The following is a 23,741-nucleotide window of genomic DNA, read 5'->3' as shown; positions in this document are numbered from 1 at the left end:
GATGAGTCAACATTTTAATTATTTAAAGAAGAAACAACCCACACAACACACACAAAAACAAACACACAAACACACACACACATTATGCTTCCTTTTAAATGCAACATTTTATACGTTTAATTTTTTGTAATGGATTAAATGCTTGAAATACAATTATAAATTATAATTTAACAACTCTGTAATTGTACCACAAATAAACGGCAAATCTAAAACTGTTTGTTTGACGACATTTAAAGACACAATTTCGTTTTATTTTTTTGTATTTTTTAACTTGTTTTTAAATATAATTTAAATACCGAATATCGACAGAACAGACAGCAAAGTGAGAGTTTTTTAAATACACTAAGAATGCAGGGAACAATTGAAAATTGTAATCAACAAAAAAAAAAACGAAAACAAAAAATTTAAAACAAATCATTTCATCATAATGCAAAATGTTTTAAGCTAAGTTTTAGTGCGAGACTTTAATTTGAATGGTTTTAAATTTGGAATATCATAATTTTGGCACACATAAATACACACAGCCAACACACACTCGTATATGTTTATGTAGTCTTAGTGCGTGTTAGTTTTTGGTGTTTTTTGAATTTCTGGTGATGTGTATAGAGCGCAGTATATAGAATGCATATAGAATATATATATATATATATATATATTGTACGATTATTAACTAATGATATAACGTGTAGCAAGCGAAGGCAATTTTAAGTACCAACCAGAAGAAATTCGATTGTGTGGCAATATTAAAACAAAACATAAACGAGTAAAATGGCAAACATTAAGATTTATTTGTAAGTTGCGTAGTGAATAAACGTGAGAATAGTAATAACAGTATGCCTCTCTAACCCCCAACAAAACCCCCACATAAACAAAAACACTCAAACATATTGATTATTAACAATTAACCGAAAAGAAAAAGTAAAACGTGCTGCAATTGTTTCCTAAACGCAGCCAAAGTCGTGAGAGAGAGGGAAGAAGATTTCAGAGAAAGAAAAGCATACGCTTGGAATGACAGCCCCATAAATTAACATTAACAATTTAGATGCAAGAAACAAACAGTAACAATACTAAATAGAAACAATAATGTACTATAAAATCAGATACAATACAACACTATATATACCTAACAACATATGCCTATACGACAGACAATTGGACAACAAATGAAATGAAATGAAAATGCATATATATTATATATAGAATATATATTGTACAAGTTACGAGTAAAATGTAATTAAAATTGACGACGTAGTAAGCACTAAACAAAAAAACAAATAAAAAACGCAGCAAACAACGCGCAGCATAAGCATACAAAAAAAAACAGAAGACTAAAGAATTATTCAAAAAAATAAAGAAATTTAACATTTTCAGCACTTGTTTACAGAGAGAGCCAGACGGAACAGGGGTCTATGTAGGCCTGGAAGTGGTCCTTTCACACGGGTTATTCGAATGTTTCATTAGAAGTGCCAAAAAAGGAAAGGCTTCAACAACAGCAAAAGCAGTTTCCGTTTTTAAAGATATTTGGCTTAAAAAACTGTACTTTCCGCTGCGTAATTTTGTGCTTTCCAAAGTGCTTTCAAATCTGATCAACATCAACTAAATATTTACTCAGATCAACGGTAAGAATAACTGCCATGAAACTACACAGCAACTCAGCTACAAAGACCTTCGACCGACCACCTGTTGTTTATAATTGCCACAATAAAACCCGACTAAGGCCACAGGCATGACATGCCTGCGCTAGAAATCATGGCTACAGAGAGCCATTTATTTTGAGACTTTCTGGTGCTGAAAGATACCAAACTGTACAGTTATAATATTATTTAAGCTTATCAGCTGCCTTGGGAACAATGGGGTTGTATATTATGGGAATATGTAAAACTAAAATGGAAGGTTGCCAGTTACCAGTTTCAACCCTTCGACCTATTGCATTGCAGAAATGCACAGTGAACTTAGAAACAAATAAAAGTGTTTCTTGCATTGAAATTCTCACCATTTTTGTAGCACAGATATCAGCGCTGGATGAAAATTAACATAAATTAAATGACTGGCAAGCAACGACAGTCGCGTCCCACAGCTGTGTCGATATTCGTACAACTATCGCATGGGTTTGCCATCGCCAAAAGGCAAAAAGTAATTTAGGTAGGTAGCGAATTTCTCCGCCCGTTTTGGTAAACCACCCCTATAAAGGATTTTGACCGTCCTGCTGTTTCTGGGTAGAGCAGAGCGCAGAGCCACAGGCAGAGCAGATCATCTGGCCGTGGCAACGTCGTAATTTCAGTTTTGAAAATGCACTGAGAGCGAACAGAAGCAGTAGAGCAAAAAAATGACGACGACAACAGCAACGGACACAGGTACGCAGCAGCAAATTAAATAACCTTGAAAGCAGGATATATAAAACACGCATTAACCCCACACACTTTCCCATGAATCTCCTCTTGCAGCAACACCCACACCTGGCGCAGCCTCCCTGCTGCAGCTGAACGATGATGTCTTGGCCCTAATCATATGGCACCTGAACGTGTACCAACAATACGAGCTGGGCAGACTGCACCGCCGCCTGGAGAGCATTGTGCAGATGCTGTGGCGCACGCGAGTACGGAATGTGGCGCTGCACGATGAGATGTTCAAGCGTTCCAGCCCCAATTCGCGACAGTTCCTGGACTTTGTGCTGACCCTGGCACCGCACATGCAGCGCTTGAGCTGCCAGCAGCTGGATGTGCGGCGGTTGCGCCTGTTGAGCAGCCACACGCTGTCCGGTGTGACCAGCCTGGAGTGGCTGGGTGATGGCCATCGACGCGGTCGCGCCCGCTTTGTGGACGAGGATGTGCGCCTGCTGCGACGTGTGTTTCCCTCGCTGCGGAAACTCAAACTTCGTGGCTGCCAAATTACGGGCAAGTATCTGTGCGACTTGGAGCTACTCAGCGAGCTGTGCCTGGACGACTGCCAGTATCTGGAGTCGCAGCACTTTCGGGATCTATTTCGGCAGCTGAAACTACGAAAATTTGACATTATGGAGGACTGCGATGAGGTCAACTGCTGCGATCTGGTGGACCTGCAGCTGTGCCCCACGCTGGAGCACATCAAAATCGCCGACTATCACCTGTGCATGGAGTCGGACATAACGCAGCAACTGCTGCAGCTGCCGCGCCTCAACAAGCTGTCCATTTACTCGAAGAATTTTGTGTTTGATGTGCTGTCGCGCATAGCGCGTCCCAGCTATCCCACGGGAGGAGCCAGGCTAATCGAAGGCTTTCGCTTCAGCGGCATACTCCACGACTATGAGCGGTTCTTCAGGGAGTTGGGGAATCTGCGGAATCTACGAAGACTCGACCTGCACGGCCATGGCGAAGAGGATGGCCAGCTGCAGTGTTTGGGCGACCAAATGTTGGGCCAGCTCTCCACCACACTCTCAGAGCTGACGGAACTCCACCTGTGCGGCTATCAGCTGGAGAGTCCCTTGGGTCTGCTTGGCTTTGTCACCCACTGTCGCTCGCTAAGAGTCTTGGACATCACCCGCACGCGCTGCCATGGCGATGCCTTTGTCTGGAGCTGCCTAAACATTCTCAGCAAGCAGCGTTGGCGCACACAGCCGCTGGAGCTGTGGATACGCAAGAGTGATATTAAACCAGAAATAATGGAGAGTCCACGTCTGCTGGACAATGAGAAACACATCAAAATCGATTGCAAACAGTTACCAAATAGCCAGGATCACACATCGGGGGTGCTCAAGTTCAGCTTTGCGAGATGATCCCCACCAAAGCCAAACGCAAAACAAAACCCAAACATTAGCGGCGATCATCGATTGTTGTGCCCAAACCTGTGCCCTAGGTGTGTTGATAAGGCGACAATTGATTCAAGACTGAAATAATTGTGAAATGTATGTGTTTACCTGATACCCTGAACCCCCCCACACAGAGGATCGATTAAGACGTTTTAAACATAACTTTAATCCATGCTTGTGTCTTTTTCCATCATAAATCCATTCCATATATAATTATAAATAAATAAACTACAACTATGATTGAGAACTATGCCATACATGTAATATTGTGGATTGATTTATGATCGCTTAATGGGCATACACTCTTTGAATGATCTTGAATTGTAAACGCCTAACCGGTTCCTCAGCGCTCAGCACTTTCTTTGTGCTGTCATAATTTTCCAAGCTGATTACAGGAGAACTCACTGGCCCTTCATGAATCCAATGCATTGCTACATGTAGCATGGGACTTATCCGTATCGCGACATCTAAAATTGGGAGCAGAGGCGATTATAAATTGGGGTCTGGTCAGCGCTTATCAATTCATTCAACAAACAAGACGGCAGCAGCAGCAGCTCTAGATTGGACATCCCAAATCCCAAATCGAAGAACGGGCAGCCACAGGTTAGAGTTTAATTGATAAAGCCACTCAATGCACTTCCATCGTTAAAAGATAACCCCCAGCATATGGGACCTTATTACGACAAAAGCTACGACTACTCCACTCTTACATGGAAGTTCTGAGTTCAGAGCTATTAAAAGAAGTCGTACGTAATGCACTGTAAGAAATTAATGTGTATACTAACTTTTATAAGAACATTGACGTGCCCCAAGTGACACCCAGACGTGACGTGCTAGACGTTAGATCTCAACTTAGACTTTAATTAGTCTGTATCGGGCCTCCATGAGTATTTAATGCTTTATTTCTTTCTGTGGCATAATTAATGTTATTATTTTTTAGGCACAGCATTTATGTTTATTTTTCTCAGTACTTACAATCTCGTAACCTGGAATCTCGTTTTAAATTTATTTTCCAACCAGCCGGACTCAGTCGTTATCAAGTCGTCACTCGAGGCAGTTCGATTGCAACCAATTTTAAGAACCAAGAACAAATCTTAAACCATTCCTGCAGTAAGTCCTCAGGCAAAGGGATTTATATATAGATCTGCAGACATATAGGAAATCAGTGTGTGCCTGTGCATTATCAACGTTGGATTGATAACCTCCACCTCTGGTGGGCTGGACTTGGAGTCGGACGACAGCAGACAGCAGACAGCAGACAGTAGGTAGGAAGTTGGACCCACAGACAACATCATTTGGCTGATTCATCTGCCTGAGCATCGATTAGTGCAAAGACCCCAAGTGACCGTTAACTGAGTGAGAAAAATTGCTATAATAGAAAAATCTTTTATTTGAGATCTGAAAGCTCAGGAAAAAACTGGAAATAACAATAACAAGTGCATAAATTCATTCATTAATCACACAGCGATTAAATGAGTTGTTAACTTGAGGGAATATTAATGCTCTGAGACGAGAGCTAGACTTCGAAATAGATCAGAAAAATCTCACGGAAAACCTCTTTAAATATTGATTATAAAGATTAAGAACTGCAAGCACTTGCTGGTATGTTAATTGCTTCTCTAAGGATCGTTGATTTGTTTATTTTTACACAAGATCTCTTGTAAATGTTTCAAGTTTTTCTCTTCTGCATAACATTGTCTGGTACATAAATCAATAAGCAAATTATAGGCAAATTAGAAATTTAATAACTCAATAGCCCCAATATGAATATGGATGGTTGTCGGAGGCTGGAGGTACTTACCTTCGTTTGGTGTGAATGTAAAAGAAATTGCTATGAGACATTAGCATGCATAATCAGTGGGAGGCAGGAAATAGTAGACCAGCCAAGTGTATCGTTATAGGCGATTGAAATCTCAGCATTCCATAGATGAGAAACTAGTTATGCGTAGAATTTGCTTTGTCTATAATATAACGAAGAACTTGGTTGAACATTTCAGTACGGTATCCGTTACAACACCGCCAGCGTCATGATCGGTAAGCAGCGCCTTCTGAGAACGAGTGTGGCGGGTCTGCTGTTGTTCAGCTTTAGTCTGTGTTCGGTTCTATATCTGGAGAGCATAGAGCGTTGGGTCCTGGAATGGTTCATGGTACTGCGGCCAAATGCCCTAATCACGAGTCTGTGGGAGTCGCCCTCGATGGACATCCATGTGGATCTTTACATGTTCAACTGGACCAACTCGGAGCACATCAATAATCACACAGTGAAGCCTCACTTCCAGGAGTTTGGACCCTACAGGTTCAAGGAAACGATGCAGAAACTGAATGTCGTCTGGCACAATGAGAACTCGACGGTCTCGTATAAGCGTCGCAGTCGCTTTGACTTCGATGAGGCTGCCAGTGCCGGACGCCTCACGGATCCCATGGTGGCGCCCAATCTGCTGATTGTTGGCATCTATCAGAAAATGTTAAACTGGAGCCCCATGCTGCGCACACTCATGCTGATGACCCTCAATCTGTATGGCAAGGAGAAGGAGACCACCATGGTGCGTCCTGCAGGTGATTGGATGTTCAATGGCTTCGATTCGCCGCTCCTCAAGATGAGCAAAATGGTGCCCAGCAACTTGATGCCGGATTTGGATTTTCCCTACGAGAAAATTGGCTATGCTTATCCGGTAAGCTGAGATCGATTTTCCTTGGGGTTTTCTTATCTTACATAAAATTTCACTATAGCGCAATGGCAGCATGGAGATCTATGGCCATCACAATGTACACACGGGTCGTCAGGACTTCAACAAGTTGGGTCAAATCGCACGCTGGCGTTACAACAATGTCACTGAGTCTAGTCCCAAATGCCGCCTAAAAGGTAGTGCTGGGGAGCTCCATCCCATACCGCTGGTGAAGGGCAGAAATATCTCCTACTTCCTGCCCGACATTTGCCGCGAACTGGAGGTGGATTATGTCGGGACCACAATCTTCGAGGGCGTACAAGGATATGTCTACAAGGGCAGTGCCCGGAACATGGCAAATGGTAAGAGAAAAAGATAATCCAACGAAGTCCGAGCGAAACTGATTGATGTTTTGCAGGCACAGATAATCCTCAAAATAGTTGCTACTGCCAGGGCAATTGTCAAGAGGTGAGATCGGGATTGCTGAACATTTCCTCCTGCTGGTACGGCGCTCCCGTCTTTGCCTCCTATCCGCATTTCTACCAGGCGGACTCGTATTATGTGGATCATGTGGATGGCATGAAACCAGACAAGGATCGTCATGAACTGGTCGTCATTCTGGAGCCAAAAACTGGCATGGTACTGGAGATTAAGGCTAGGATAATGGCCAGTCTGCTTGTAGAGCCACGAACCTCAGGGTGAGCAAGAGAAGTTTCCATAGAACTTTTGGGAGAATACAAATTCGTTTATTTTCAGCATCTATCGCAAATCGCGTCGCACATTCTTTCCACTCATCTGGGCTGACTATAATGTGCGTATTACTCCCGATCTTTTGACCTACGTAAAGCTAATCCCGATCATGGAGATCCTGGGCAAGGTGTGCGGCTGCCTGGGTGTGGCTCTGGGTCTGGTATTGCTGTTGTGGTATCCGCGACAAATGCTCTGGCAGAAGCATCTCATGCAGAAGATCGAAATCAATTCACTGGACACTAGCAGCCCGGAGCCATTGAAGGGTGTGGAAGAGTCACCGCTGCTGATCGGTCTCCAATATGTGCCCGCCATCAAGGAGGGAGCGAGAGCCAGTTAACACTGGGCAGTGTGTGTCTTGTGATGGGGATACGATTTTGTGGGTCTGTCTTGCCTAGTCTACAGTCTAAGTTAATAAATGTTAAAGGATCTTCGAAGTATCTTATTCGATGGATTGGCCACTACGGTGGATGGATGGATGGAGCTGTGGATTGCCAAAGTATCATTACTTGTCATACTGAATCATGCCGTCATACAACAGTAAAAGCAACCACTCGCCAGCCTCGGCACAGATAAAACACATACATATGTATTTTTCGGGTTTCATAAAAAAGCTAAACTAACATTTGAAAGACGCCAGAAATATTTAGAAAATATTTCAAAATGTATATTAATCAAATTATTTAAAATTTACGGTATGTTTATAGTATATTTTGATATTTTGAGGCACTGTCTGTATATTTTATCGATAATTCCGCGGTCACTGCAGAGCAGGCGCAGCGCCGCATAAAACACCCAAACACACAAAGTCACCCGAAGCATGATGCAATTATATAAGGTGGTTCCATCGACTGCCCATGCGCTATGTTTTCGCACCCGTAGTGTTCAGTGCATAAGTATGTACGTATCCGCTCTCTCTATCTCTCATGCGCCATTAGAGTCAGAGAGTGAGAGCACAGGAGAGTGAGAGAGAGCATGATCATTATGATCATTTTCGACGCTATGTGTGCACCCTACAGTTATAGCACATTGGTTTTAGACCGAGTTTCAACTATATTATGGACTGATTTCAAATAAACGAGTGTCTTGACAAGTGAGGGTGGAAATTAATAAATAAAAAATGGTATTTTAATCAAACTTTTTGCACGCAGTCCAGCTTTAAAACGACACACTTCGCCCAGAAGCACCCCAGAAAAAAAGGGCATACAAAAGTCAGGCCAGAGGACTGGCCATAGATTTTTAATAAATAATTGCTGGTTGCTTGGCGACTTTTGAAAAATACTTAATTTAGTCGCAGAGCAGGCGTAGCGCCGCACAGAACACCGAAACACACAACAGTCACACGAAGCAAACGGTTCGAGACGTGTTCGTTCAAGATCAGGAGCGTTGACTTAACTGTGCGTCGCTGATTAAATACATGCATATGTATACATATATGTGCAAGTGCAAGTGAGATGGCAGCTAGCAAGACCAGAGAGACCAGAAATCCCAAAGAGCGCGAGCAATGAAGTGTTTTTAGACACCCGTCGCTGCTGCATATATTTACACAACAATTGCAATTAGAAATTTATATCAATTAAAAAGTATTAAACGAAAGAAAAATCTGTCATCCAAGTGAAGCAAAACAAAACAAGTGATTGGAATAAATTTGCAAATAAAGTGGAATCGAATCGGAAAAAAGCCAAGTGTTAGCGGAGCAACGAAGATCCAAAACAAAAAGAAAATGTAAGATAATATAAAATATACAAAAGTCCCAACGCATTTTGTGAGAGAAAGAGAGGAGGCGAGACGCAGACGCAAGAGAGTTAAACGTGCCGCGTTTTTGTTTTTGCGTGTTGCCACTGCTCTGCTTCCTATTTAGATAAAATTATTAAACAAACATAATTGTGTAGAGTTCATTGTGGAGTTCTTTCTCTCTGGCGTAAATTCCAAAATTCTGACGCATCGCATGCTGTTCCCAGTGAGTTAACAGAATGTAAAATACCCAAGCAGCAAGCAGTTTGGGACATTTTTGGTTGTTTTGTGTGTTTTGTGGTTCTTTTTGGCACATTGCACTGTGGGCTGTGTCTATTTTTAGGCCACGAGAGCAGAGAGTAAAACAAATAGGAATTAATTGTCAACAGGTTGCGGAAGTGACGGCTATAGTTCAAGGATGTTCTCAAACAAATTTGATGTGAATAAAAACTCGACTAGTATAACAATTGTCAATCCCCACGACACGCCAGTGCTAAATCGCGTGATTAATGTTTGGCCAAATGAATTGGCACTATGTATGTGAAATGAGTCGGAGCTTAAAATGCCGATTATCTCCGCTGCTGGAGTAAAAAGAGCGCAAGAGCAAGTACATTCATTTGACTACGAGGCGTGGCGTGTGTTTGTGTGTGTGTGTGTGTGTATGTGTTGGGGAGATAAAACAAAAAACAGGGCGTAGGTGAGGGAAAACCGCGTAAATGTAAACGAGTTTTCCCAATGTTTGTTTTTGTTCTTCAGCCTCGCTACGTGTGCATTAATAACAAAAATAAATCGTATCGTATGTACGTGCCAGGGTGTGAGTTGCTTTGCATTGAAATTGTTCAAATATTGCCAATAAGAGTATTAATACATTGCTAAGGCCTAAGTCAACCCAATAGCTCGGGGGCTCAGTCACAACCAGTTGCAAGGTACATTCATTGAAAGGCCGGGACGGCAGTGTCAACATAATGAAGCATAAGTACATACATAGACAAATGTGTGCGTGCACTTGTGTTTTAAAATAAAGCTAAAACAGATGTTATCTTGTTTTGGCAATCTATGAATAAATCAGCATCCCATACATCATGGTGAAGCACTGATTTACCTTCCACATAATGTACCTCGTGCTAATCCCTTTCCATCGACGGTTGCCATGGACAACCAGCAGCACTACAAGAAGTGTAAACAGTTGCCCCCCACCCACAGGCCGACCCGACCCTTGCGCAGTCCGCACGCAACATTCATTTATGGTTGTGCCAGGGTATGGAAAAGGTGAACGTGAACTGAACGGGTTTTGTGCTCCAATCCAATACGCGAAAACAATAAGTTGCGCGGAATGTGTTGCTGCTGTGATTCACAGATATTCAGACAAACAGTCGCAGTAGCTGGAGTTTTTGCAAACTCGACAGATCCAGCAGAATTGGAGTCAAGAAACGGGGAATCCATCAAACGGAAAAAGTTTTCAATTCGTTGTGGTATTTTTTTTGTCGGTATCTAGAACAGCATTTACAACAGTGGCATAGTGGCACATGGCAGGGTCATGTGCGCGGGTCTTACAATTCTAACAGACGACTGTTAACGATGAGTGATTATGCTGAGCTAATTGTCTTCGAATGTACGTATGTACATATGTACCATATTTCTAAGCCATATATTTGTATGTGTGTGTGCAGCTTTAAAAGTTAATTATAGATAAGCAGTAAATTGTAGCAGAAAATGGTAACAAAGTGGATTCATGAAACGGTACACAGTACTGTTAATGCGACCACTGCCATTGACAGTGTTTTTGTCAGTAAATATAACACTATGTACTTGAAAGTGAAGTAACAGAAAACATGTTTGATAACATACGAATGTTGAGGATGAGTGATTATATGCGGGAATATTTTTATAAATATTACTGGAGTTGTTTAACTTTCCAATGAATTTTTAGATTGATAACTGGCATTGATTCATCATTTTTTTGTTGTTATCAAATGGGAGTCATTAGACAGGAAAATTTCAGAATACAAAGGTAACTGGAACAGAATAAAGGTTAGAATTGGTACCGCGGGGTCATGTTAACAAGGCAACAGCAACTTAAAAGTGATGAATTTTGCTTGTAAATTCAAATTAAATCTCTTTTGAGACTTTCGCCTGTGCTACTACATTGGAGCATTAATATGTGGCTTCATGTGGGAGCATGGCCATTGAACACTTAAATATTGAGTCACTTTAAGTAGTTGTAGGCGGGTCAATAGCTATTCTATTGATTCATATTAAAGAGGAGAGTGAGACTCGAGATTGCTATATTCCATGAAAAGCCAACTGACGGCACACTTCAGTGTGAGCCTTTGAACCGGTTTTAAAACTGTAAAGCAACCACCCCCCTAAAACCGCATTTTATTTTTTCCATATATCACATTTCTACGAATTCATTATGTACATACATATGTACATATGTATGTGCTGTTGAGGTCTGACTTGACCACAAAAACGTGCACTCCAGTCCGAATACAGAGCCGTCTGCCAAGTGAACATTTTATTACAATTAGACGCACATACAAAATGTACATAATTACGCAGCAAAGTTGTTGACGATCGCGCTACAGCGCGTGATTAACATTCACCATTTCATTCTGTTCAAAGTGCTCTCTCTCTCTCTCTCTGCCTTTTACTACGCCCGATCTATCACTCCCCCTGCAATCGGGTGGCGAGCCTGCTGGCCCCTATATTTGTGCATATTTGTTTGTGTGTGTGCTGATAAGGCTGTTAGATATAGATAAGCCCGTGTGGTGTACTAACATATATTCTCTTTTCATATTTTCGCTCGCTCTCTGTAATTTTGCATCGACCGACGACACACAGTGGAAGGTAGACGCTCCCCATTTGGACTCAGTGCCGCGTAAGAGATTGCTCGGAGCAGGCTTTGTTCGGAGAAGGAGTCGCGAACATTAATAATAATATACCATAACCATCACCACTACCGTCTCGGAATTGGAGCTAGAACAACAAATATGACATCACGTCTGCGTCACTGTGCCCGTCTGGGCATCATCATGCTGGGGATCTGTTCCATTGCCGGCGGCATTTATCTATTTCGCAATTGGATCGAGATGTTTACACGCATGCGCGGCAAGGTGAGTGTTTCTCCACCCTCCCCCTATAAAGAGTCTTATCTTATCAAAGATACACTGCCATTTCGCTTCGAGCGAGAGCTGGAGTCAAGTTTTGCGAACCGGCAAATTGGCAAACCGCTCAAAGGTCAGGACCCCGCCCCAACCTTGTAGACCTTTTCTTCATTTACATACAAATCGGAACGTTTCAACGAACAGAACTTTGTCTTTTGATTGAAACCAATTAAGGCTTGCTCATCGAAGACCGCAAAAGACAGCCCAAAATTGATCATCGAGCAGGTGTTCGAATATAAAAGTCACTCCCCGGAGATAAGATACGGCTTACACATTCGATCATTTTTGTATCAAAAAATTGTTTTGCAAAAAACTTCGTTTGCGATCACATTAGGTATACAAATATGAATGTACATACAATGTATGTAAATGTATTATATACATTCATATTTTTTATATACCGATTTAGAGTATACCCATATTTTGTGTGTATAATTCTGATTAGCGTCTGACTGCGACTGCTTGAGTCATTAGCTTTGTGTGAGAGAGAGCCAGAGGCTGTGGCATTGATCTCTGTTGGATCACTTACAGGGTTTGATTTATTTTAAAGCAACCTGAGAGAGAAACGTATTATTGAGAGGCAGGTCTTGATTACATCCTCGTATGTAGCAGTCAAAAGTGCACATATTTTCCTCAGAACTGACAGAATTCAACTTTTGACAGAATTAGCGCTTGAACAGACAGATATAAACTCTGTAATGTTAAGCTAATGACATTTGACATATTCAGAGAACATTCAATGTGGTTTTACGTTTATGTAGAGAAAAGGGAACTCTATTAAGTTAAATGTAAAACGCTTTGTCGAAGAACTTTTAAGTGCAGCAAGCTCTACATTTCCTTTGAGTGCCTATAAATAAATGTAAGAAAATGGGTTAGAAAGCGCCTCATGCTGTATTTTTAGCTCTCTCATGCTCTCCCTTCATTTTCTTTTAATCTTTTTTTTATTATTACTCATTTTTGGAGCAAATACTGACTAATAATAATCACTGACTGATTGATCGAGTTTGCTTATCGAATAAAAGGAACACATCTGTGGAATGAATCACAGAAACTACAGCTGCCTTGCGAGGTCAATAATCCGAAGTTCTCTCTTCATTATGTTGCCGCTTAGTGGAGCAGCCGGAAATTGTTGCCATTCTTTGCCATGAAAATACGTTCGTGGATTTTTAGTTGCTGAATTGCACTGCGAATGGCAATGGATGGCGGCGCTGGCTAATGATATCTTATCTGGGGGGGAAAAAACCTGAAAATATAACTCATTCAGCGATAGCCATGGGGCTATCGATTAGACAACGCGCTTCAAGCACACTCCTACTCCTCCTCCTCCTCCTCCCACCACAACAACAAGTGTGGCCAACAATAGGCCTTAAACCAGCCAAAGTCCCAGACCCCAAAACATGTAAGCCACATTGTGGTGGGCGAGTTGGGTTGGGGTGTGGCAGGGGTATGTCCCAGCAGGTGTGCTGCCCTTAAACGAACACCTGTTTGGCGTTGATATTACCGCCACTTCCAGACACCTCGACATTTAGATAGATAGTTGTACATGCACATGCATGTAATCTCTATTTGGGGAAATGGAATCCACAATTTCGAATTTATTTTTATCAGTTAGTCATTTCCTGTAAGCCAATACCCAACAACATTTCAGTAGTTCAATTATAAAGATTATAAAGTTGTGGACACAACAGAAAATGGCGTTTTTGGTCTGGCCTTGGTCGATCGTGGCGATTTTGATGTCTGGGGGCTTACAATGATTGATGGCTGATAAGAAGAGCTGAAGCACCCTGCGACCCGATGCGCCCACCTGCATTTGCATGTATGATCTGAGCGAGGCAAATGCAGTCGCTGATCTTTGTACAAGAGTTGCCCTAAGCGAACGGACACTGTAGCCACAGAAGCTTTTTTATTGCAATGAGAATGCAAAGGACAAACGCCGATAGGAAAGGTCTATATAGTATAAACCTGAATCTCAAACTCAAATGACATACAAAACCCATAAAATGTTAGTTCCATATAAACCCCATTCATTCAAATACTTGACTACTCGTAATCGCTCCGATTATAATATAAAGTGGTTCTTGGCAACGGCTGCATCGCGATGTACCCAAAAAAGTATTCAGAAAAAAAAATAATATCAAATCTTGAACGGAAACTAAACTTTGAATAAATTCATTGGAATTAATAGTTTTAGGAATGGAATGGAGAATAATTCTCGTTTTGTACTGATTGAATCTCGTTTTGTTAGGATTTGTGTCGAGTAGCTACAAGTTTTCCCGATGACCTACTAATTTTCTTGATTACTTACGATTTTTCGCGATTAGCCACGAACCATTAGCTCAGCTGGTTAATTATTGTTATTATCAAAGCAAAAAGAGAGACTTATAGTTCAGGTACGGACTGTGTTGTTCCCTTGACGATACTCGATGCCAATTGACAATTGGGAGCCCGTGAGAAGGAGACCAATTGCTCAGTTCCCTGATGAACTTTGATCGATCTTTTTGAATGTCGATTGAAAGCGAGAATTGAATGAAATTGAATCGTAGTTGTACAAGTAGTTGTGCCTCGTAAATGCAATGCCAATTCAAACCAGCAACCAGTTATCCTCAATTATAACAAACAAATTATGTAAATCGCGCATCTTGCATCATTGAATATGTATTTTCTGCCCAAATGAAAAACTAATTACCAACGATTGATCCCCTTTTTGATCTGGCAGGAAATGGCGCTCAGTCCCACATCACGTTCCTTCGACGACTGGAAGATCTCACCACTGCCAATGAATTTTGATGTTTACATTTTTAATTGGACAAATCCGGAGGACTTTTATGTGGGTTCCAGCAAGAAGCCAAACTTCCAGCAACTGGGACCCTATCGGTTTCGTGAGAAGCCCGATAAAGTGAACATTGAGTGGCACAATCAAAATGCTTCTGTTTCGTTTCGCAAGAAATCTGTCTTCTACTTTGATGCCGCTGGCAGCAACGGCAGCCTCACGGATGTCATCACCCAAGTGAATTCAGTGGCCCATGTGAGTTTTTTTAACCATTTAACAGCTGGAAAACCCCAAAACTAATGTCTATCTTTTCTTTCCCTTCCTTTAGACAGCGGCTAAACGTGCAGCCGACTCCTGGCTGGGCAGAGTCAGCATAAATATGGCCATAAGAATGTATGACCAACGCCTCACCACAACACGATCAGCCGATGAGTGGCTCTTCAAGGGTTTCGAGCACCCGTTCATCAGTTTGGGCAAGCTGATACGACCCGAGGATGTGCCATATAATCGGATGGGCTATCAGTATCCCAGGAATGGCAGCTCCGAGTTTGATGGCGATATAAACATGTTCACGGGCGCCGATGATATCGCGAAGATGGGACAAATCTACACGTGGAATAATCTAACGCATACGGGCGCCTTTCCGGGCGTCTGTGGTCAAGTCAGGGGCTCCATGGGCGAGTTCTTTCCACCCAATTTGAGCACCAATGACACCGTGTACATGTACATGCCGAAAATGTGTCGTGCCGTGCCCTTGGACTACACGGAAACAGTGACAGTGCATGGCATAACCGCGTACAAGTACAGCGGCACCCAGCATGCCGTGGACAATGGCACCCTCTATCCGGACACGAGTTGCTATTGCGTCGGCGGCAAGTGCCTGCCCGTTGGCGTCATCAATGTTGTACCCTGTTCCTCCAATGCCTCGGTGTATATGTCATTTCCACACTTCTACAATGGCGATCCCAGCTACCTGGAGGCGGTGGAGGGCCTGAAGCCAGAGCGGGAGAAGCACGAGTTCTTCATGACGCTGGAGCCGAATGCCGGTGTGCCCATGGATGTGGGCGGTGGCTTCCAGGCCAACTATTACATGGAACCCGTCAAGGGCATAGAGTATGAATCATTTAAAATTTATCTGTGGATAATCATCCAACTAATTGTATTACTTTTTGCAGTATCTACGATAAAGTGCCGAGCGTCATGCTGCCTATGATGTGGTGCGAGGAGCGGGTGCGCGTGTCGGAGGAGATTGCCGCAGATATCGCGCTGGTGCCGCTCATTGTTCTGCTCGGACAGATTGTCACTGGCATACTACTGGCTGGCGGTCTCATCTGCACCTGCTGGTACCCCACGCGGCAGGTGACGCACTTCTGCCAGGGTGATCCCAAGGCCAAGGCGAGTGTCCTGCGACCGCTGACCACATTTGGAGTGAATACAGCGCCAGCCACAGGGCCCGTGTCGCAGTTGTTCCGCCACAACACGAATGCTGGCGGCAACGAACGTGTCGGAGTCCGCCTGCTGGACTACAGACGTGACTCTGGGCTGCAGGAGCAGCAGGCGGGGAACCGCAACAACAGTGAAAACTCTCCAAGGGAGCGACTGATCAGTGAATCATCGCCCGATGTGATAGTTAGATAATACATCGATTCGGCTCACGCATTCCCGGCGATGCCAACGCCAACATCAACCATCAAGCATGATCTGAGACTCATTTACATCATCGTATCCCCCCTAGCTTAGTAGAGTTATAAATCTGAATGATAAAGCCATTTTGCCTTAGCCAAGCCATGTCGCCTGGCCTCTATATCCTCTCACCTTCTTACGCATCACATTACAAACATCCCATAACCAACCAACCATTAGGAGTTCCCTCAAAATATCTGTGCATGCGGCCGGACAGCGCGAGAGAGAGATTAATAAGATAATTTATTTTAGTGCCAAAAAAGAAAAAGAGAGAAGCAGAGAACCCAAACAAAAGTCATTAACTATTTTAGTAGGTTAAAAACTAAACTAAATTAAAATGTAAATACAGTTCCCCGATCATCACCCCATGACCCAAATTTGTTGGAAGTTGAAAGAAACACTGCGCACGCCCAAAGTATTTATATCTTGTACATATATAAACCTACCCAATAATAACATTAATTATTTTGTTTCTAATTTTTAAAACGATATTCTAGCTTTTATACATCTTGAGATGGTGTGATATCAATTGATGATCAATCAATTGAAGAGAAAAAACGAGCTAGGCAACTTTTTATCACTGCACTGCGATCCCAAGACATTTCAATCAATTTTATCCCCACTAGATAGAAAGTCTTTTCTATATATTTAAATCTTACACAGACACACACAACATACACATACACATGCATACATATCCTAATAGTTCAAAGATTTCGGATATAAACCCCGTTCGCATATGTAAATATTGTATGTAAAATCAGAGTGTAAAGTCGGACATAAGTTAGCCTATAGCTCAGCTGTGAACCCAGGAAATATTTCCAAAAATTCCTTAAGATACATTTTGAATTAAAAAATATAATAAAATCCAAAAACAAAAATGAAACGTTTATAGTTTAAGTTTTTGTTAGATTATGTGTTAATCACCGACACGTGCGTGCTTTGCTTGCAGCTGGTGCAACAAGGTTATGTTGAATCCCACAAATTTATGCAGCTTGTGAGATAGCAGCTCGACGCGAGTTTCGCTGTTAAGTGATGTTGTTCTTGTTGTTAGATCACTTCTTGAAAGAAGTTAAAGAAGATATAAAGAAGTGTCACCTTTAGCATAAAGCCCCGTTTTTGCGTTTTATGTGCAAAACATCAAAACGGAACATTGCAGTACATTGGTATTGGTACGAATCACTGTAGTACACGTGTACGTGAGCGGCAGAGCCCCGCCATAAAGCACAGAAATACAACAATATTTTGTACTTCGCAGCTTCCTTTGTGATTTTTCATGTAATGGACACATTTTATTATTAATTCCTTGTGACAAATCTACAAAGCTATATTTAAACTACACGTATAATCGTACAAATACTACGCCCCTTCAGCTTGTTAGCCACGCTGCAACCAAGTGGCAAAGGCATAAAAGCAGAGGCTGATGAAGCTGAAGCTAACCAGAGAATTGAAGGTGCCCGCACCGTTGCCCACATTGCCCAGATCCAACCGTGCGGCCAGCTCGTCGGGCACATCCAAGTAGACGCGCTCCACGCCAAAACCGAATATCAGCTTGCGCAGCTTGGCCACATCCACGTAGTCACCGTCTGAGGACCAAATGGTCAGTGTGCTCTCGTTGGTCTCGTTAACAGCGGCCACCAGTTTGTGGAGTTGCTCCTCGCTGTTGGCCGCAATGCCCGCACGAACCGGGAAAGTGATGCCCTGGCCCGTGGACAGCACATTGTTGAGGCTGAGCGACTCGACCATGGCGTCGCACTGATCTTTGGTGTATTCGCCCTCGCGGAAGTCGGCGCCCCAGTTGGTGGTCCAACCGATGGAGAGAACTGCCTGCTTGTAGCGCATGCAGCCGGCAAAGAAACGATCCGGATCTACGGGCACGCTCTTGTTCTGGTCCACGGGGCCACTGATAATGTCTGCATTGATCCAAATGGGATATGACATCTGCAGAAGAACAGATTAGTTTATGGAAAATTGTGATTATGCCCTTGGTTTAGCTTACACTTGGTATGGTTGCGTCTAAGATATCCAGGGAGCCCTCGAACACCTCTATGGACTTGAAATCCAGCTTGACACCCTTCTCGTTGCCCTCGTGTAGGTCGTTGAAGTCTTTGATCTGATTCAGGAATCCCTGCAGCGTCAAATCGGAGACATTCGCCGGCGGATGAGCCATCACGGGCATATCGTCACCCTCGCCATTCACCTTGCCCAGCACAATGTCCGCCTCAATGAACTCAATGTCACCTTTGTGGAGAGTTGTTAAAGTCAAGATAAAAGTAAACAGTGCACAATTTGCGGGAGAGGGGAGTCTCACCAGCCAAGGCCTCGTCGAGCAACTGCTGGCTGTTGACCGCATGAGCCCATCGGATGGCGGTCAGATTGGCCGCCCTGATAATGGTCTTGCCCCTCACCATGTCCTGGTCGTGTAGCAGCAATATACCAAGAGGCAGATCAGCGGCAGTGTCAGCTTGTGTTCCCTGCGGTTCCTCCACACGGTAGTACTGATAATGGCTGGCATTCAGAGCCGCACCTTTGGTATTGGACACGAGCGCTTCAGGTGTTCCATGGAAGCAAAACAACGACAAACGATTGGTATTAAATATTCAATAATTGCAGAACAGAACAATGGAAAAGGGGAGAACGCGCCCAAAGCGTGCATAGATAAGCTCGCGTTTCCCTCTTACCTTCTTATTTTTTCGCTTCGCACACACGCAGACAGAGACACACAAACGAACGGAACGCAATGGATGTGTATTTGTGGGGAAAATTATATTTAATTGTTTAATGGGAATGGATGGAAAAACACTTTCGCCGAATGCTGCCTGTAACTGAACTACAAACTCTGATTGTGATGAAAGAGACAAAGCGCAGACGCCACAATGAAAATGCTTCTATATAGAAAGCATATGAATGGGCGGGCGAATGAGTGGAATTCAAAATGCGAATTGCATTACCAAGCAGCAGCAGGCATAATGACAATGACCTCTGGCCGAGAGCGGGAGCAGTGGACTTGAATAGCATTTTAGCGTTTAATCAGCGAGCGAAGAGTGTGCAGAATATCACTAGCCTTGGAAGTCAATAGAGAACTAACTAGCAGGTCGATTAAATGAAAGATTATCTTGAAATCATTTGATTATGCATTGATTACACTACTCGACGAAATCAAACTACATATATTTCGTCAAGGAATTCCGCATTCCAATCTATCAGATTTGATTCCTTGAGGAAAAATCCTGTCGGGTAGTGTAAGTATTGCCCACTCCACCTACGATCATTCAAGGTAAAATTATGTAAGTAGAGTCATATAATAAGTGGTAATTGTTTACATATTACGCGCTTCTTTTATGCATTTAGGTAAACGCCTTGGCAACTCTAAATGTTAGTGTTTATAAACGCGTAATGATACCGCCATACCAACAGTTTTTGGTATTTCAATCAAAAAATACATAACAGAAGTCATGAATAGTAGCCAATATTGTGGATTGATTAAACTGGTAAAATTATAGTTTTAGCGCTGAGACTCCTAACTACTAGTAATATTAAAAATAACACAAAAATCAAGGAAAGTTCGGTATATTTTACGGTATATTTTGAAAATGAAAAAGTATATTTTGGTATATTTACGAGGCCCTGACACTATATTTTATCGATAATTCCGTGGTCACACTGACACGGTGTTGTTTTGCTGCAGGGGTAAATTTTTTTTTCTACAATTTTACAAAAGTGATATTTAAAAATGACTTAATTTTAAGAACCTGTAAACATAAAACTTTTTTTTTTTTTTTTTGCACGTGAATTAGTTTTAAGCATATACAGCAGCAGCCAAGTGAAGCAACGAGCAACGGCTTTCTGCAGAAAATCGAAAAGAAAATTTGTGTTGAAAGAAAAATTCGAGGCATAACGCGAATCGAGGAGCATGTGTGGTTGGAGGCAACATCAACAACAAATTGCTGGGCAATTGACGTTCTATTATTAATATTAAGGGAAAAGGCAAAGGCACAGGCAACAGGCAGGAGCAAAAGCGGATGGTGGCAGGAGTAAACCTGAGCGGTGTCTCAGTTTGGTGCTGCTGCTGGGGGTGGTAAACAAATAATTTCCCGGCGTTTGTACAGTCTCACAAACACACACACAGGCAGACATAGGTACACGCACACAATGACGGCGCAAACGGTTTACCAAAAGGTAGTCCGTCTGTCCCTTCGCTCGGCCGCAAATCTCTCCAAGCGGCGCGTGGATGAGCTGAGCTCGGGCATCGGAGAACTGCGCCAGCTGCTGTCGTGTGTGGTGTGCTGCAAACTGCTGGTGGATCCATACGCGCCGAAGGGCAAGCGCTGCCATCACTATGTGTGCCGACTGTGCATACGCGGCTGCAAGCGGCTGATGTCGCGTTGCAGGCAGTGCGAGGATTGTTCGGATTTTAAGACATACGAGGAGAATCGTCTGATGGCCATACAGTTGCTCTGCTACAAGACGTTGTGCGTGCGTCTGCTGCAGTCTTCGATGTTCACGCAGCTCGCGGGACTCTTTCCCGATCTGAGCCATGTGGAACAGTTTCCGCGCATTCGGCTGCCGGCAAAGACAACGCAGGAATTCATACGGGAGGGCACGAATTATGATGGTGATATCAGGGACTCTTTCCTGCCACAGCCGGATCTGCCTTTCCTGAAGAATCTTCCACTCTCGCTGCCGGCAGAGACGCCGCCCACAACGGCGGCCACAACGCCCGAGATGCCGTACGAGCAGAACCTGCCCGAGCAGCTGTCCATCACCGACATTGAAATGGAGGCAGCCGCCACCGCGGAGCAGTCACATTTCACACATCCCTTGCCCCTAATGCCGACAGGTTCGCGCATGGGCCTGCGCCATTTAATGCTGAACCAAGGCTCCGGCTCGCTGAGCACCGAAGCCACCAGCTACACGGATCACAGCTGGAACGATCAGGTTGATCTCTCGGCTGCCGTCTCCATGTCCAGCTTTCCCTATGTCATGCAACCCACAGCCGCATCCACACCCTTTGATGAGCACCCAATGCAAGAGTTGCAAATTGGTCAAGTCGTGAGAATAGAAGAGTCCACGCAGCCAGCTCTGTTGGCCATAACGAGTGCGGAGGTTGAGCTGCTACCCTCACAAAAGCGAAAGCTTGCACAGCTGAAAATGGAGCAGGAGGAGCAGACACAACAGTTGGTGCTCCAAGAGATTGCCAGCAAGGAGGAGGAGCTGGCATACCTAGAGAATGTCAGCCAGGGGGAGGACTACCTGGAGAATATCAGCCAGGATGAGAATTATCTGGAGAATGTTAGCCAGGAAGAGGCACCGCTGGAGATTGTCAGCAAGGAGGAGGCATCGTTGGAGATTGTTAGTCAAGAGGAAGCAACGCTGGAGACTGCCAGCCAGGAGGATGCACACCTGGAGACTGCCAGCCAGGAGAAGGAATCACCAGAGACTGCCAGCCAGGAGGAGGAATCACCAGAGACTGTCAGCCAGGAGGTATTCGAGGAGAGTGGCAGCCTGAACACGTCGCGCGAGAGCGTCACCGAAGAGATCTACAAAGAGATTGTCAGCGAGGAGCTGTACCAGGAGACTTCCAGCCAGGAGGCAACGCAGCAGCACAGTGTCGCCGCCGAAGAGGAGGAGATTGATGCCAGCCACGAGGAGCCATCGCCAGAGCAAGTCAAGGAAGAGGAGGAGAAGGCAGAGCCGGAGGAAGCCTATGAGATCTCCTCCAGCGAGGAGAGTTATACATCAAGCAGCAGCAGCGAGGAGGAGGACAACGACAAAGACACCGAATGGCAGCCCATACGATCAAAGTCCAACATCCCATCCGTGGAGCAGGAACCTGCAAAAACCAACAACAAAAAAGTAGAAAAAGCTGCATCTCCCGCTCCGGCTGCAGAGCCCGCTCCAGTGCCTACGCCTGTGCCTGAACCTGTTCCCACAATTGCCAAAACAACCCACAAAAAGTCAGCCAAATCCGATGCAGCAAAGCCAAGCAGCAAGAGGACGACGGGGGGTAGTGGTGGATCATCGCGTAGGAATGCGGGCAAGACAAAGGAGAAGCCACCGAAGCCCATCTGCCGCTGCGGCACCTCTGGTGTGTCGGTCAATCCCAAGACCACCTGTCGCAACACACGCTGCCCGTGCTACAAGTCGGGCAACACGTGCACCAATTGCCACTGCGCTGGCTGCCACAACCCACACAAGATGGATTATCTCGATTCCGATGATGAGCTGGATGAGTTGGAGCCACTCAGCGTGCTGCAGGCAGAGAAGGAGCAACCAATGGAAGCAACAGAAACACCAAAAGAGAAGGTAACGAATGCAGCAACACCAACAGCCACACCAAAGGAAGGTGGTGCTGCCCAAGGAAGTTTCACCTTGGTGCCCAGCAATCTGCAACAGTCGCAACATCCTTTGGTTTTAGTGCAGAACGAGGAAAGTGGGGAGTATCAAGGTAAAGCTTACGATCCTTTAAGGCTCGTGGATTGTGTTTCCTACAGTTGAACATCTTTTAATCCTGCCCTTTCCCTGTGTCTTTCAGGTTTCAACATCTTTCAAGGCAGCGTACCCATACATCCCGAAACAATTGGCTTTATGCGTGTTCAGCTGCAGAATAATGATCCCAATAGCACGATTCCTCAGTATGCTTATGTGATGCCACCGCCACCAGTTGCTCCAACAGCAGCAGCAACCGCTCCAACCTCAGCTCCAGCTCTAGAAAGCAGACCCAAGCCCGAAGCGGAGCAGCCACAACCTACAAAGAAATTCAAGTCTGCCATCAAGCGCAGTGCACGCCTGCGTGGCTTTCCTCCGCGCAACACCATCGATGAGCTGGTCAGTGGTGGCTCCTCTGCCATTAGCAATTCTGCCGCTGGCGACAGATTGTCAGCCACTGACAATGCCCATTCGCTGTTCGAGGAGATTATGTCGGGCTCGGATGATTTGTAAGCAAAGGGGAGGAGGGAAACTTTTTTTTTTATTACATTATTTTGTATTATTTTCTGTACCTTGTTGCAAAGGGTATGCTGTGTGAAGTCTAGTTTGGTTACCCCTAAAGGGGTATATTGTATTTGTAACACATGTCCTGATTATCCTGAAATGTTTTATGTTCATTTCAATGTATTTAATCTCAGATTTGTATGCATTTGCATTAATTTTTCCCTATTTGTGGTTCCTTTTTATTTGTAAGTAAACCT

The 23,741-nt window shown here is 43.9% G+C and overlaps 5 protein-coding genes and 1 long non-coding RNA gene across 9 annotated transcripts; 4 read left to right on the top strand and 2 right to left on the bottom strand.

The window, feature by feature from the left end:
• Positions 1-1,451: 1,451 nt before the first annotated feature.
• On the top strand, positions 1,452-4,023 carry LOC117582475. Its single transcript, XM_034270218.1, has 3 exons — positions 1,452-1,619; positions 2,005-2,354; positions 2,445-4,023. The coding sequence occupies exons 2-3, from the start codon at positions 2,327-2,329 to the stop codon at positions 3,749-3,751; spliced, it is 1,335 nt and encodes a 444-aa protein (XP_034126109.1). The 5' UTR covers positions 1,452-1,619; positions 2,005-2,326; the 3' UTR covers positions 3,752-4,023.
• A 1-nt stretch (position 4,024) lies between these two features.
• LOC117582477 lies at positions 4,025-4,832 on the bottom strand. The gene is made up of 3 exons (XR_004573721.1): positions 4,760-4,832; positions 4,570-4,693; positions 4,025-4,251 (listed from the first exon to the last, which is right to left on the bottom strand). It is a non-coding gene; the product is annotated as an uncharacterized LOC117582477 (long non-coding RNA).
• LOC117582473 (protein peste) lies at positions 4,815-7,634 on the top strand. Of its 2 annotated transcripts, none has more exons than XM_034270217.1 (5): positions 4,815-4,894; positions 5,782-6,456; positions 6,515-6,812; positions 6,869-7,148; positions 7,207-7,634. In XM_034270217.1, the coding sequence occupies exons 2-5, from the start codon at positions 5,812-5,814 to the stop codon at positions 7,535-7,537; spliced, it is 1,554 nt and encodes a 517-aa protein (XP_034126108.1). In that variant the 5' UTR covers positions 4,815-4,894; positions 5,782-5,811; the 3' UTR covers positions 7,538-7,634. The 2 variants fall into 2 exon arrangements, with proteins under 2 accessions (XP_034126108.1, XP_034126107.1); XM_034270216.1 differs by lacking the exon at positions 4,815-4,894 and adding an exon at positions 4,987-5,049.
• An 859-nt stretch (positions 7,635-8,493) lies between these two features.
• Positions 8,494-17,408, top strand: LOC117582472 (protein peste). Its single transcript, XM_034270215.1, has 5 exons — positions 8,494-8,922; positions 11,776-12,047; positions 14,815-15,123; positions 15,197-15,981; positions 16,044-17,408. Exons 2-5 carry the CDS (start codon positions 11,925-11,927, stop codon positions 16,504-16,506), a joined length of 1,680 nt encoding a protein of 559 aa, XP_034126106.1. The 5' UTR covers positions 8,494-8,922; positions 11,776-11,924; the 3' UTR covers positions 16,507-17,408.
• LOC117582476 (protein FAM151B) lies at positions 13,649-19,623 on the bottom strand. 3 transcript variants are annotated; one of them, XM_034270220.1, is made up of 5 exons: positions 19,503-19,623; positions 18,863-19,099; positions 18,551-18,792; positions 17,906-18,492; positions 13,649-13,660 (listed from the first exon to the last, which is right to left on the bottom strand). In XM_034270220.1, exons 1-4 carry the CDS (start codon positions 19,567-19,569, stop codon positions 17,929-17,931), a joined length of 1,110 nt encoding a protein of 369 aa, XP_034126111.1. In that variant the 5' UTR covers positions 19,570-19,623; the 3' UTR covers positions 13,649-13,660; positions 17,906-17,928. The 3 variants fall into 3 exon arrangements, with proteins under 3 accessions (XP_034126111.1, XP_034126110.1, XP_034126112.1); XM_034270219.1 differs by lacking the exon at positions 13,649-13,660 and having other exon boundaries at positions 17,811-18,492; XM_034270221.1 differs by lacking the exons at positions 13,649-13,660; positions 19,503-19,623 and adding an exon at positions 19,233-19,390 and having other exon boundaries at positions 17,811-18,492.
• Positions 19,624-20,227: 604 nt separating this feature from the next.
• Positions 20,228-23,494, top strand: LOC117581851 (E3 ubiquitin-protein ligase msl-2). Its single transcript, XM_034269308.1, has 2 exons — positions 20,228-22,999; positions 23,087-23,494. Exons 1-2 carry the CDS (start codon positions 20,704-20,706, stop codon positions 23,491-23,493), a joined length of 2,703 nt encoding a protein of 900 aa, XP_034125199.1. The 5' UTR covers positions 20,228-20,703; the 3' UTR covers position 23,494.
• Positions 23,495-23,741: the final 247 nt, after the last annotated feature.

The sequence above is a fragment of the Drosophila guanche genome, unplaced genomic scaffold (assembly GCF_900245975.1).
Source record: "Drosophila guanche unplaced genomic scaffold, DGUA_6, whole genome shotgun sequence".
NCBI classification, from domain to species: domain Eukaryota; kingdom Metazoa; phylum Arthropoda; class Insecta; order Diptera; family Drosophilidae; genus Drosophila; species Drosophila guanche.
The sequence above is the reverse complement of the archived record's forward strand: the minus strand, read 5'-3'. Positions and strand labels throughout refer to the sequence as shown.

Excerpts from the sequence above, each read along its gene's own strand:
- LOC117582472 (XM_034270215.1), top strand. The coding sequence starts at position 11,925 with ATGACATCACGTCTGCGTCACTGTGCCCGTCTGGGCATCATCATGCTG. Across the intron at positions 12,048-14,814 it reads TTACACGCATGCGCGGCAAG|GAAATGGCGCTCAGTCCCAC; the intron begins GTGAGTGTTTCT and ends TTGATCTGGCAG. Across the intron at positions 15,982-16,043 it reads GAACCCGTCAAGGGCATAGA|TATCTACGATAAAGTGCCGA; the intron begins GTATGAATCATT and ends TACTTTTTGCAG.
- LOC117582476 (XM_034270220.1), bottom strand. The coding sequence starts at position 19,569 with ATGCTATTCAAGTCCACTGCTCCCGCTCTCGGCCAGAGGTCATTGTCA. Across the intron at positions 18,793-18,862 it reads GCTCGACGAGGCCTTGGCTG|GTGACATTGAGTTCATTGAG; the intron begins GTGAGACTCCCC and ends CTCTCCACAAAG. Across the intron at positions 18,493-18,550 it reads TAGACGCAACCATACCAAGT|ATGTCATATCCCATTTGGAT; the intron begins GTAAGCTAAACC and ends GTTCTTCTGCAG.
- LOC117582475 (XM_034270218.1), top strand. The coding sequence starts at position 2,327 with ATGACGACGACAACAGCAACGGACACAG. Across the intron at positions 2,355-2,444 it reads GACAACAGCAACGGACACAG|CAACACCCACACCTGGCGCA; the intron begins GTACGCAGCAGC and ends CTCCTCTTGCAG.
- LOC117581851 (XM_034269308.1), top strand. The coding sequence starts at position 20,704 with ATGACGGCGCAAACGGTTTACCAAAAGGTAGTCCGTCTGTCCCTTCGC. Across the intron at positions 23,000-23,086 it reads GGAAAGTGGGGAGTATCAAG|GTTTCAACATCTTTCAAGGC; the intron begins GTAAAGCTTACG and ends TGTGTCTTTCAG.
- LOC117582473 (XM_034270217.1), top strand. The coding sequence starts at position 5,812 with ATGATCGGTAAGCAGCGCCTTCTGAGAACGAGTGTGGCGGGTCTGCTG. Across the intron at positions 6,457-6,514 it reads AAATTGGCTATGCTTATCCG|CGCAATGGCAGCATGGAGAT; the intron begins GTAAGCTGAGAT and ends ATTTCACTATAG. Across the intron at positions 7,149-7,206 it reads GTAGAGCCACGAACCTCAGG|CATCTATCGCAAATCGCGTC; the intron begins GTGAGCAAGAGA and ends GTTTATTTTCAG.